This window comes from Mastigoproctus giganteus, chromosome 10, assembly GCF_048544385.1.
Source record: "Mastigoproctus giganteus isolate SK-2022 chromosome 10, ASM4854438v1, whole genome shotgun sequence".
Classification (NCBI taxonomy): Eukaryota; Metazoa; Arthropoda; class Arachnida; order Uropygi; family Thelyphonidae; genus Mastigoproctus; species Mastigoproctus giganteus.
The window spans coordinates 177,442,716-177,455,495 of record NC_143584.1 but is presented as its reverse complement, the minus strand read 5'-3'; the positions used below and the strand labels follow the sequence as shown (position 1 = coordinate 177,455,495).

The 12,780-nt window shown below is 39.5% G+C and overlaps 1 protein-coding gene across 1 annotated transcript in view; it reads left to right on the top strand.

Moving 5' to 3' along the window:
- Nucleotides 1-8,345, top strand: part of LOC150079563 (putative sodium-dependent multivitamin transporter) — a 66,014-nt gene extending 57,669 nt beyond the window's left edge. Inside the window, exons 14-16 of the mRNA XM_090383117.1 lie at nt 5,933-6,313; nt 6,881-7,000; nt 8,181-8,345. Of these exons, the coding sequence (XP_090239243.1) occupies nt 5,933-6,313; nt 6,881-7,000; nt 8,181-8,345 (666 nt within the window). The remainder of the gene's footprint in view (nt 1-5,932; nt 6,314-6,880; nt 7,001-8,180) is intronic.
- The last annotated feature ends 4,435 nt before the right edge of the window (nt 8,346-12,780 follow it).

Here is a 12,780-nt window from a genome sequence, read left to right as displayed (position 1 = left end):
TTTTCAGTTATCTGATCAGTCTTTCTGGTCAACAATGACTTGACAATTGTAGCTACTTCGTTTCACTGATATAAGATGGTAACTGAATATGATAATCCTACAACAACGACAATCATAAGAATAGTAGTTGTTGTTGTAGTAGGGGTTTAGGAGTATCAGTAATATTGCTCCGTGCATATTGTCTGTAAATTGCGTGTGTCTGAGGTCGATGTCCTGTTTGCTGGACGAAAATGCTGAGCTTCTGGGAGGAAAAAATACATTCTACCCTCTACTTCCAATGCAGAACGTATGCCAGTCCTGCGCAATTTATGCACCAGAAGAATAAGTTGAAATAAAATTTCAAGGACTTTACACAAATGAAAGGCAAGAGTGTCTTTCTAAACATAGTTGATGAATGCACGAACTGAACTAGTGTGGATGTTTAACTGATTGTGCTAAGAAAAGGTATGTATACCTTATTTTACTCTAATTTAAGTGTAATAAAACTCTTCCTATAGAGAATTTTCATATCAATGACTCTCGTACTGGAAAGCTAATCTATATTATCTTTTAGGGAATTGAAATAGGAAGACTGTAACTTTAACTTTTTCTTTGTGTGATAGACCCTTTCTCATCTGAGTACTGTACCTGCTTAATTCAATTCTAAGAGTGATGACCAGCTGAGGTTAGGTCAATGTCTTCTCTTAGTCACCTGGGACTATTAAATACGGGCTGTTAAATTTTTCTCTTCAACCTTGAATCAATACTGATATTCTCTAGTATTGCAACCCTTAACGCCCGGACATGTCTCCTTTGACAGGTAGTCACGCCTAATCATAGCTATCGGGTGTCAGCCTTAACTATATATGATGGTACATCTTCCAAGAGACAGTAGTACGATCGTGAATGTAAGGTACCGGGTTCGACAGGGTTAACGAGCTTTCAGATGGGAATGGTAAGAGGGTGCCACATAAGCAATCGGTCTGTGCTTGACATTTCAGCAGACGGCACTGAAGATCCCCAGTTCGGCGATTGGAGATGTTATCTGCAGACGGAAGATGACGGGTGTGAAAGCGTTGCGAAATGACCTGGAAAACCTCCGCAGTTTAGAGAAAGTGGCAAGAGAGTCCTGAAAAGAATCATCCGCTCGGAACGCAAGTCGAGGTTGTCTCAGCACTCACTGGCCGTTAGTGAGACGATCTGGGACACATGTCAGCACCAGTAAAATGAACGGGATATATATATAATCTTTACTGTATACAAACGTGGTATATACAATACACCCTTCACAGCAGTAATGCCAGGGATTTTACATTGGCTGGTGGACAATAGTCTGGGGGGCGGGGCCCACATCGAAGTTCGAGCTCATCCTCTAGAACCAACAACAGGACAGCTCTCAGATTATTTACAGAATATTATGCTTTCAACACTATTTACAATGCATTAATAAAGATATTCATAAATGCATTCATATTAATATTTATATTAATATTTATATTCATAAAGATATTCACAACACATTCATAAAGACGTCGTGCTTTGAACATTATTTACAATATATTGGCCATTATTATGCTGCCCATATAGTGGACATTAGTGTTGTTATTATGCGGTTCCCGTGGTTTACCACAAATCCGCGTTAAGTACTCTGTTAACATAGCAAAGCCAGTCAGTGTGGGTTTTGTGAGTAGTGAACTGTTTGTGTTGTTTGACTGGCCCCTTCGTTACTGGGAGGCGCAATCACCAGGAAAGAGCCTCCCAGCATCCGTCCACGGGCACGACGAGACAGACCAGGGAGTAAAAGACATCTGACGGGTCGTCCACACTCCTGCAGGAGCGAGAGTTGGGAGGGCCAAGGGAAGAGCAGAGAAGAGACAGGAAAGTGGAAGACAGGGAAGATAGCGGGGATGACAGAGCGTACGCATCCTCCGGGACGAAAAGGAGCAGGAAGAGTATTAGGTGCAGTTGTGGGAGTCCGGGAGAAGGACTGTGGGAAGGAAGAAGAGAACAGGTAAAGTTCAAATTAAAGAGTCCAGGATCGTCACAATGAAGAATCACGGAGGGGCGTCGGCACGGTTGGCCTCAATTTTCAATTTCATGACTGGAAGTTTCCGGTGCTGGGTATCAGTTGCTGTGTGGAGCAGGTTATCCAGGAGTAGTGTTCAGGAGTTGCAGGTGATTCCAGCGACGACGAAAGACCTCGTTGGCATAACTGGTCAGTGCACGGAAGTCATCATTAGATTCCAATAACTTGGTTTCTGGACGAAGTGATGTAGTGTGGGAGTCTAGGAGTAGTTGTATTCTTAGGTCTAAGTATACGTTGCATGAGTACATCACGTGGTCCCAGTCTTCAGGTTCTCCGCAGGTACAGAGGGCATCCTCGACTAGGCCGAACTTTAGAAGGCGTCTCTTGAAGGACCCGTGGCCAGTTAATCGGAAAGAAGCATAGACGTTAGGGCAGAACCAAGTGGAACGTTGTTTGTTGATGTAGGTTACCTCGGGGAGGAAAAGTTTACTACTTTCACCAGTTGTGGAGTTATTCCAGCGGGTTTGCCATAAGTTTCTCAATTCTAGCCACACGTTTATGTTCCTGTTTTTTGATTTCGGTATCGGTACGAGTTTGAATGGCGAGGAATTCAGCTTCCTTATTCTTCTTGATGGCATGAGAAAGTCCGATTAAAGCGACGTGGAGGTCCAAGGTGAGGCAGCCTGTTAGTACCTGTAGTGCGGCAGTCGATGTCATTCTACATGCGCGGTTCATTTGTAGTAGCATAAGTCGTTGCATTTGCTGAAATTTACGTTGAGTATGCACTAAATTCATTCTGTGGTTCCATAATGCAGCTCCATATGTGACAATTGGTATAAATACTGGTGAATATAGAAGGCGTTGAGTTGGTCCTTTAAGACCCCGTCCTTGCGGGTAAAGCCTGCTAACATAGTGATGTAATTTTTTATCTTTTCTTTGATAGCTTGGATATGGGGGATGAAAGTTCTCCTGTCGTCCAAAATTATTCCTAGGTACTTCACCGATCGGTAGTTTTTCAGTGGGTGGCTATTAAAACGTATGGTAGGCGGTCTGGAGAAGTCCAGTTTGCCTTTCAATAGGAGGGTTTTGCTCTTCTCAGTGGAGACTGAGAGTTTATTTTCCATGGCCCATACGGACAGAGCAGAGAAAACAACTGCAGCCTGGGTTTGTATGGTGGCGTGGGTGGGGCCCTCGATGATGGTAGGTTTTCAGGCAGTGGTAGAAATTCCAAGTACAGTTAAAGACTCTGGCCCTCGGAAGAACGTCCGCCCACCACACTGTGTCAAAAACTACTTTGAAGTCAATGAAGATTGCTACATGAGTTGCATCTGACTGTTCTGCAACTTTGAGGATTTTAGATAGAGCATCAATTGTGGAGTACCCTTGTTTAAATCCAAATTGAAGCGAGGATGCCAACCCGCTGGCTTCATATTGGGGTTGGAAGCAGGAGAGCAGCAGTCTCTCAAAAACCTTGCCGAGAATGGGAAGCAGCGCAATCTGGCGGTATGCCTTGGAGGTACCTGAGGGATCCTTAACTAAGAGCCTCAGGTTGGCATGCTTCCAACATGATGGAAAGTTACCCTCATTCAGACAGGTGTTGAAGAGCTGAAGAAGTATCATTGGAGCTATAGCCCAGAGACTTGCACAGTCTCGCCTTCAATAAAATCCAGACCAGGAGCTTTACCTTTTTTGATATTTTTAATTGCTGCTTCGACTTCCTCCTCTGTGAATAGTTCCTCCATAATATCTGGCTGTAAGCTGGAATTTTATACTGCTATCTTGCTGTGGATGTCAGTATCAGAGTTGGTGTTGTCCTGATCATATCAATGTGCAGTTTTCCTGGCCCTTAATGATTTGTCTTCAGTACCTCCGATTCTTCGCAAACCTATAGAGGTCGCCGTCAATTGAATGGATTGTGGGGAGCATCTCCCCGGGGAGAAAGCGGTCACTGAGAGCTAGTCTGTTATATTGGGCTGTGAGTGTGGGAGCTGACTTCAGTAAGGGTAGAGGTATTCTCCAGCCGCACAGTTCCCAGACGCTTGGCTCCGAGATCGTTCCGGTTGTCATTTTGACAGTGAGAACAAGGCGTTTTTCCAATACAAGATCTGGAAGTCGGGCAAAATTAAGTGACATCACCATGGCAGTTGTCCTTTGCTGGGGTGGACGACGATATTTTTGCGTGATCCAACGAAGGATCCAGTATTCGGAGGAAAACTGGCGCTTGATGTTGGTAGGGGTCGCGGACCCCCAAATTTCCGAGGCATATAATACGACGGAGTGTACTGAGGTGTATATGTACCGACGAGTAACATCCAGTTCCCTAACGTGGATCAGTTGTTGTTTTGTGGTCCAGCGCATTTGACAGAATTTTGCTATGAGCTTATGAGGGTTGAAACTCAGATTATGGTCGAAGACGACTCCCAATTCTGTATGCATCTTCACCACTGGGAAGGGAATGCCGTCTAGAGAAACTTGGATTTCACTGGGTTGGCTTGGCGCTTCAGAGAAAAGTCAATTTGGGCTGATTTGGCATGGTTAATCAGTAGGCCGAATTGATGGAAATAGGATCCTAAGTAAGTCATGTAACTTTTTACTGATCTTTTTATTGATGTTTGAGAGATGTTCGCCGGGGTTAATCTGCGTATATATCTTAATATCATCGGCATAGTAGAGTATATCTTCTCTCTGCTGCACACACCGAATAATAACTAAAGTGAATAATGCTCCGGAGAGGACTCCGCCTTGGGGAACTCCCGCAGTGATCTTTCTCCAGATTGTGTGTTGATCCGCTTTAAGGAGAAAGGTTCTGTCAGAGAGCAGGGTTGGGATAAATCACAACATGTCACATTTTATGCAGAAGTAGTTTTCTAGGAGGTCAACAAGTGAGGGGATACTGATGGAGTCGCAGGCAGCTTCCAGGTCTATGTACGTGACAGTAAGCTCTGCTTTAGCTTCTAGTGCACTGAGATGTTGTTGGTTACTGATGGTAAATTGGTAGCTGTGGATCTTCCTGGAATGGCATAATGAATCTTTGGGGGTTTGTGAGGCATGATTTGATTGGTGCTGGTTAACAGTAATGTCTTCTCCATGAGCTAAAAGAGGCTGGAAGAATGAGAGATTGGCCTGAACTGTTTAATGATGGTTGCAGATTGGCATTTAGGGTGTGGCCTCACAGCATATCTGTTCCAGAGAAGGGGAAAGCAGTGCTGCGTTAAGACAGGGTTTAAAAGTGATAGTAGGATCATCGGATATGTGTGATCAGAGATATCACTAAAAAAACAAGAGCTGAACTGATTGTTACATTGAAGACCAAATGGTGGAAAATGTAGGAGGGCACTGATAGAAAAAAAAAAAAAAAAAAAAACTGGTAGAGAGTGTTCCAGCGGGTCTTTAAAAATTTAAAAGTAGCACTCGTCGTCCTCCTTCTCTGGAGGCATCAGTAGCCGAATGGTCAGGAGCCGGAGTGCAGTAGCAATGCTCTTCGAGAAGACCAGGGGGTCAAGCCTTGACTGTTAAAAACGGGCTATCTGCCAACCTGCACGTGGCTGATTATGATCCATTTCCCTCAACATGAATCGTCGAGGAGGTTTTCATCCTGTAGTGGATTGACAATGGTTGCAGTTTACCTTTTTTTTACTCGAAGTTTCTGAAATCATCCTATTATCTGTGAAATAACTAGATTCAGATTTCTGTGTAGCCCAATAAGGAAATGTCAGACCCGCCTGAAATGATGAACAGCTGAGCAGGGGTGTGCATTGTAATAAACTAATTTTAATAATAAAATTAATGTAAGTTTTCTTATTTATTTGTGAGAATTTCAATTTGTGATTTCTGGAAACTCCTTCTAACAAGGAGGGACTTCTTACTTTTCTGTAAAAAGAAAAGTCAGAATTCTATACCTATTAATTTTACTTCTTGTCTTCTTAGCCAAAGTTCATTCAGACAGAAAACAACAAACAAACAGGAATGAACCCGAATCAGACGCTAGGAATTATCGACTACGTTGTAGTAGCAGCCATGTTAGCAGTTTCTACTGTAATTGGAATCTACTTCCGTTTTTCAGGTGGAAGACAGAAAACTACTTCGGAGTATTTTGTAGCAGGTGGAAAGGCAAATATTGTACCCATTGCATTTTCCTTGATGGCAAGCTTTCAATCCGGTACAGCCTTGATAGGGGTTCCAGCAGAGATTTATCGATTTGGAATATATCTTTTGTTCACGAGCTTTTGTTATATACTTGGTGGTGTTATATCCATGTTTGTGACGTTGCCTGTGTTTTTTAGCGTCAGCAAGTATACTGTGAATGAGGTAAGAATTTCTTGATTAATAGTTTATTTCTTCCTCTTCCATTTTCCGTTTCTATTTTCTGTCGATATTGAGCAAAAAATGAAGCTTTTCATCCCGAAAAATATCGAAACTGATCATAGAATGCATTGAGTTTACAAATTCGATCCCTTGGTGGCTGATTATGTTAATAGATTTCACCTAATATCTCAAACAAGCCTTCTTAACTTATCAGTTTGTGTGTTTATATTTTAATGAAAATAACCAATTTATCTTTGGTGAACTTTTGAAATTATTATCAAAAGCTTTTTTGAATTGTTTTAATAAGCTGATTAATTGCTTAGTATGAAATATTTTCTAGTATTTGAAGGCGAGATTCGGTTCGACTCTAAGGACGATTTGTTCTTTCGCTTTCTTGGTTCAAATGGTACGTACCAAAAATATCTGAGTTCCTTTGAAATAATCGTTTTAATTGATGGGTTTATTCAGATAAATTTATATTTCACATGATGATTGCATGAAATAATCGTTTAATGTCTTTGCTCGAAAGGTCAAATTCGAAATTTAATATATAATTTTTTTCATTTTCAGGTTTTATATATTTCTTCATGTTTGTACGCCCCATCCGTAGCCCTTAGTGCTGTAATGGGTATGTCCAGTTGGGTATCCATTGTAACTGTTGGATTAGTGTGCACATTTTATTGTACTTTGGTAAGTATTTCGTCTTATATAAATAAAACTGTAATTCCTGTAATTTTAATTAATTTTTAAAGGGTATTCATTTGAAGTATTAATTAATTTTCCCCAAGAAAAACATTATTATTGGTATTTGGTGGATAGAAATACCACCAGGACTTCGTTATATTTATGAAAAGAGATCCATTCTAGGGTCTTCGGCCGTAAATAGAGCTGATGCATATACAGTATATGCAATCTGAGAACTCAAGAAATAGTGTGTTCTCTTGATTTCCTTGAGCCTTTAGATCAGTGATTGTTATTTATGTATTTTTGCTTACAGAAATTGGATGGACAAAATGGCCGAAATACCTCTGATAAGAATTACAAGTATCTGCTGTTGGACCACCCTTTCCTTTTAAAATACCTTATATTCTACGTGGAAGAGATTCAGATAAATCTTCAACTGTCTCAGGCGGAATATTGGACCGTTCTTCGTGGAAGAAAATTCAAGCTGCTTGAGTGCTGAAGTTGGAGGAAATCTCGTTGTCATTCCCCTCCACAAATATTCCCACAGTGGCTCAATAACATTTAGGTTTGTTGATGGTGCAGGCCATGCGAGTGGCATATCCTCAGTTTCGTGGTCCAAACCAAGCCTAGACACATCTGGCTGTCTGTATTGGAGCATCATCTTATTGAGACATGGCATACTTTGTGGGAACCATGGATTGAACTGGTCACTCAGAATATCAAGGTAATCAGTGGCAGTATGTCGTCCGTTCTTTTCGGGCCTTTGTTTTCCGATGGGGGAATGAAAAGGCCCTGGTTCGAAATTCGGGCCTTTCGAAACGTTAAATGACGCTAGTAAATTTTAAGATATTTTTTTCCCTGTGTGGTTGAGTTTCGTCCATCAAAACAAGCAAATCGACCAGAGAATTGACGCAATTTATGAACATAATATACTTGGGCAGATGAATTGATATTCCGGTGTGGCCCTAGTGTGACATTTGTTATTTTTTTCGATGCCTTAAGCAATTTCTGGATACATTAAATAATTTAGCAGTCTTAGTGCCGATGTCCCTGCAAAGTGCACCAACAATTTGTTCTCTTTAGAAGTCAAACAGGTGTTTCCACTGTTTTGTCCACCATCATCAATCTCTGAAAGATCTAATACTGTCTCTTAAAAATTTTAAATATTGAAATGTATTTTTCGCAGGGTGGGATGAAGGCTGTTATATGGACTGACTTGTTTCAGTCCATCCTAATGTTCTTGGCTATATTTGTGGTATTGGGTAAAGGGATCACAGCTGTTGGTGGATTAGGAAATGTGTTTGATATTGCTCACAGAGAAAAGCGTATCCAGTTCCTCCCGTACGTATAAGTGATTTTTTAAAACTTTTTATGCAGATTGGCTACAATAATTTATTTACTGAAATTGCAGACTCGTATTAAATGATGATTTCCATAAATTCAGAAGTTTTTGAAATCCAAGGTCAAAATTAATTACTTTGGAATTTTGTTAAGTATTTAAACCACCTTATTTTAAATGCTTATAGGTGTTAAGAGTATGATTAATTCTTACCGTTTATTGCGTGGTTTTTAGAGTCAGTCTGGATTTTACTGAACGATACACTTTCTGGAACGTGTTCATCGGTAGTACAGTCTTGAGTTTAGCACAGCTGGGAACGAATCAGGTCCAGGTTCAACGTTTATTATCGACAAAGTCCATATCTCAAGCTAGAAGGTAAGACTCTTTTAGAATTAACGGATAAAGCAATAAATATTTTCATTGTTTTCTTTCTAAATCTATTATTATCTGTAATTTTGAAATTGATAGAGAATTCACCTTAAGAGGCGATGATATTCAATTTAAAACGATATTAGAAATTTATTCAGAATCGTGGATAATACAATTTATCTCCAAGTCGAGCCTAAACAAAATAATCATAGTCCAATGGTCTTCGTCTTTAGTTTGAGTAGAAATAAAGATCCCAATAATCGAAATAGAACGCAGCAAAGCGTATAAATATTATTTGATTTGTTTTCTATGAATAACTGCTATTAATTAATTGAAACAGAAAAATCTTAGAAACAGAACCAAATACTCCAGATGACATTATAATAGATATTAATGTCCTATTTAATTTAATATTTGTCGTATTAAGTTTTATTTAACTTTATTAAATAATATTAATATTTTATTCACTTTGAATGTTTGTTATACTTTTATTTAACTTTGTTAAATAATATTTATATTTTATTCACTTTGAATGTTTGTTGATCGATAAACAGACTCGTTATTAAACCAATTTATTTTCGATTATTTAGGACTCTTCTCGCTGGAATAATATTAGCAGGACTTTTTCGGGTACTCAGCTCCCTTACCGGTTTAGTAATGTTCGCACGTTTCTATGGGTGCGATCCACTTCAAATTCCTGGCAATCATGTTGATACAGCAGATGAGGTATGGTAGTAAGATTGTGGAGCAGCAGCATTATGTTTTCAAAGTCATTAATTAATGCATGTATACACTGCTCTATCGATCACAGCAGATAATTTCGGGAATTCCAAGATATATAAATATGTTTATACAAATATTTACAGCGAAATTCCTAATTTTTTTAGTCCTTTACTGATTGCCTGAGTCAGTAGGAGGTGATCGCTTAAAATGTTTATTATTAAAAACCAAGCAGAGTAATATAAGTTTCGATACAGGTCATTGTGTGTTATTTCTATACAGCTGTATATTCACTGGCCATTTTGAATAATCTGAGGGATGAAAAACCTCAGAATACTTCACGAGGAAATCTTCTACAACTTTGCCTGATACAGCCAATTACAGAGCTTAATAACTAACCGTTTTTTAATTATTTTTTAATATACTTGTAATTATATTATATTTCGAACTTTGGGTAATCGGAGCCGTGGTGTCATACAGATATAAGCAGTGCAGAATTGTAATTTGGGGTGTACAACGTGTACAGGAAGGAGAGACAGGACCGGAATGGAGTAGGAGTTATACTGTTAGTTAAAAAAACACATAAATTCTAAGGAAGTGCATCCAATTGCAGTGTTGAGTCTGTTTGGTGTGAAATAAGCACTGGGAAAGGAAAAATGAGAGTGGGTGTGTATTATAGGCCTAATGAATCTGATGAGTATAATGAATAATTGTGCAGAAAAAAGAGTGGGCCAGTAAATCAGAATGTCTTATAATGGGAGATTTTAACTTTCCAGATATTGCCTGTAATATGTTGGTTGCACACTCGCACACTAGCAAGACTTTTGTGGATTTATTGGAGGATTGTTTTCTAGAGCAACATGTTCGAGGAGCAACCAGAGGGGGTAATACGCTTGATCTGATTATCAGCAGTGATTATTCATGCATTAAGAATTTGCAGTGAAGGAACCACTCAGTGACAGTGATCACAATGTACTGAAATGGGAATTACTTAAAGATGTACCTACAATCAAGGGTAAAGGGAAGGGTTATTGCTTTCGTAAATGTGACTACAGGGGTGTCAGACAGTTTTTAAATTCTGTACAGTGGGATCAACTGATGATGTTACCAACGTTGAATTATAAATGGGAAGCCTTCACGGACTTAATTTTGGGGCTACAAGCCTTTTCATTACAACTAAGAAATACTGTTCAACGTGAATGTCAAATGAATTATTGAGGCTCGTTGCAGAGAAGAAGAATGTATGGGATGCATATGAAATATCAGGTCACACAGAAGAACATGGCAGATATAAACTAGTCTGTAATCTGAAAATAGTCTGTAAAACAAGTCACAAATGAGGTGAGGCAGGCGAAGACTGATTACGAGAAATCTTTGGCAAAGCATGCAAAGAAAAACAGCAAAGAGTTCTTTACTTATGTAAACTCTAGAAGGAAAGGGATGAATCAGATTGTACCATTTAACATAGATGGGTTGACTATTGATGATCATGCTCAGGTAGCTGATAAACTGAGTGAGTATTTTGCATCTACATTCAAATGTGAGGAGTTATTTAATGAGGGGAGTGCCAGACGTTTATCAAACTCTAACAGGGAGCTAAGTGATTTTGTAATTACTGAGAGCAAAGTGGAGGAGAAATTGTTGAAGTTAAACATACGATAGGCACTTGGGGTGGATGGGATCTTAAAGGAGGCAGCAAAGGAAGTAAGCAAATTCATAGCTATAATTATGAGGGCTTCCTTGGACTCAGGGGAGGTACCAATGGACCGAAGGTGTGCAAATGTATCCCCAAATCACAAAGAAGTTTCAAAATGTGACAGAAGTAACTACAGACCTGTGAATTTAACTTATGATCAAGGGAAAATAATGGCACTGTTTAAAGAAGAATTGCAGGATCATCTAGACAAGACTGCAGTAATAGTTTAGACACAGCATGGGTTTGTTAAAGGGAGGTCTTGTCTGACCAATTTGGTTGGATACTATGATGTGGTCACAAAGGAACTGAATGCCAAAAATAATTTTGATGTCATATACTTGGATTTCAGAAAAGCTTTTGATACTGTTGCACATGGATGACTGCTGTACAAATTGGAGAGGTATGGCATTAAGGGTAATTTGCTACAATGGATAAAGGGATAGTTGATTGGGAAACGACAGAGAGTGGTAATCAATGGACACTGCTCTTTGGAAAAATGTGATCAGTGGAGTTCCCCAGGGTTTGGTGTTGGGCCCATTGTTGTTTTGTATATTTATCAATGATATTGATGAAGGTATATTATTATTATTATTATTATTATTATTATTATTAATATCAATTTATTTCCGAAGAAATGTCCCTTTACAGCTATGCAGCTAGAGGACATGAGTTACATACAGAGATAAAACATGAAATACAGACAAATGCATTGTATACAGAGCCAGATACAATATACGGCCTTAAACAGCCACTGGTGAAGATACAAAAACATAAAGTTACAACAAATCCAAAACATAAAGTTACAACAAATAAAAGTGCATACGGATACATCGGAGCGTGGATAGTGCAGTATCACAGAGAGTCCACCTAGAGCATGACTAAGGCATACATGTCTGCAAGAATGGAAGATCTGTAAGTTCTGTCCTTGCAAAATTTCTCAGCGTCTATGGCTAATCTATTAAAAATTTGAAAGGAGTTATGTGGAAACATGTTGTCCAGGAAGGACATGCCACTCAGCTTCGATCTTGGACTGGCATCTTCTCTTGTCGGACGGTCTGGCGATGATATCCCATATATCAGGTGAGCTCAGTTTTCCGGATAGAAGCTGAAAGAGGGTTCTTAGAGATGATGTGATAGCTCCAAGGAAGCGTATTAAGATGGGTGACCAGAACAGATTTTGAGATTGTAGGTGTTAGCCTGGCAACATATCAGGTTTAATGTCAAAGTTTGCAGATGAAAGAAAGAATGGCAGGGTTGTTAACGATAATAAAGACAGTATGCTACTCCAGTTGGATCTAGATAAGTTGTGCAAATGGGCTGAGAAGTGGCAACTGAAGTTTCTCATTGACATTGGGGGTAATAGTGCAGTCAAATATGAAGTTCAGTGAGCAGTGCAGACGGGATGCCAGGGCAGGTCATGGAGTCTTGTCAATGATATATAGGAATTTTGCTAGCAGGGACAGGAAGATGATTATCCTTTTATAAAAAGCAATGGTCAAGCCACACCTAGAGTACTGCGTTCAGATCTGGAGGCCTCATTTTAAGAAGAAGGTAGAGTTGCTAGAACGAGTACAAAGAAAGGCAACAACAATGTTGAGGGGAACAGAGGGGTGCTGTTATCAAGAAAGGATTAATTTCTGCAAATTGCAGCCCCTGAAGATT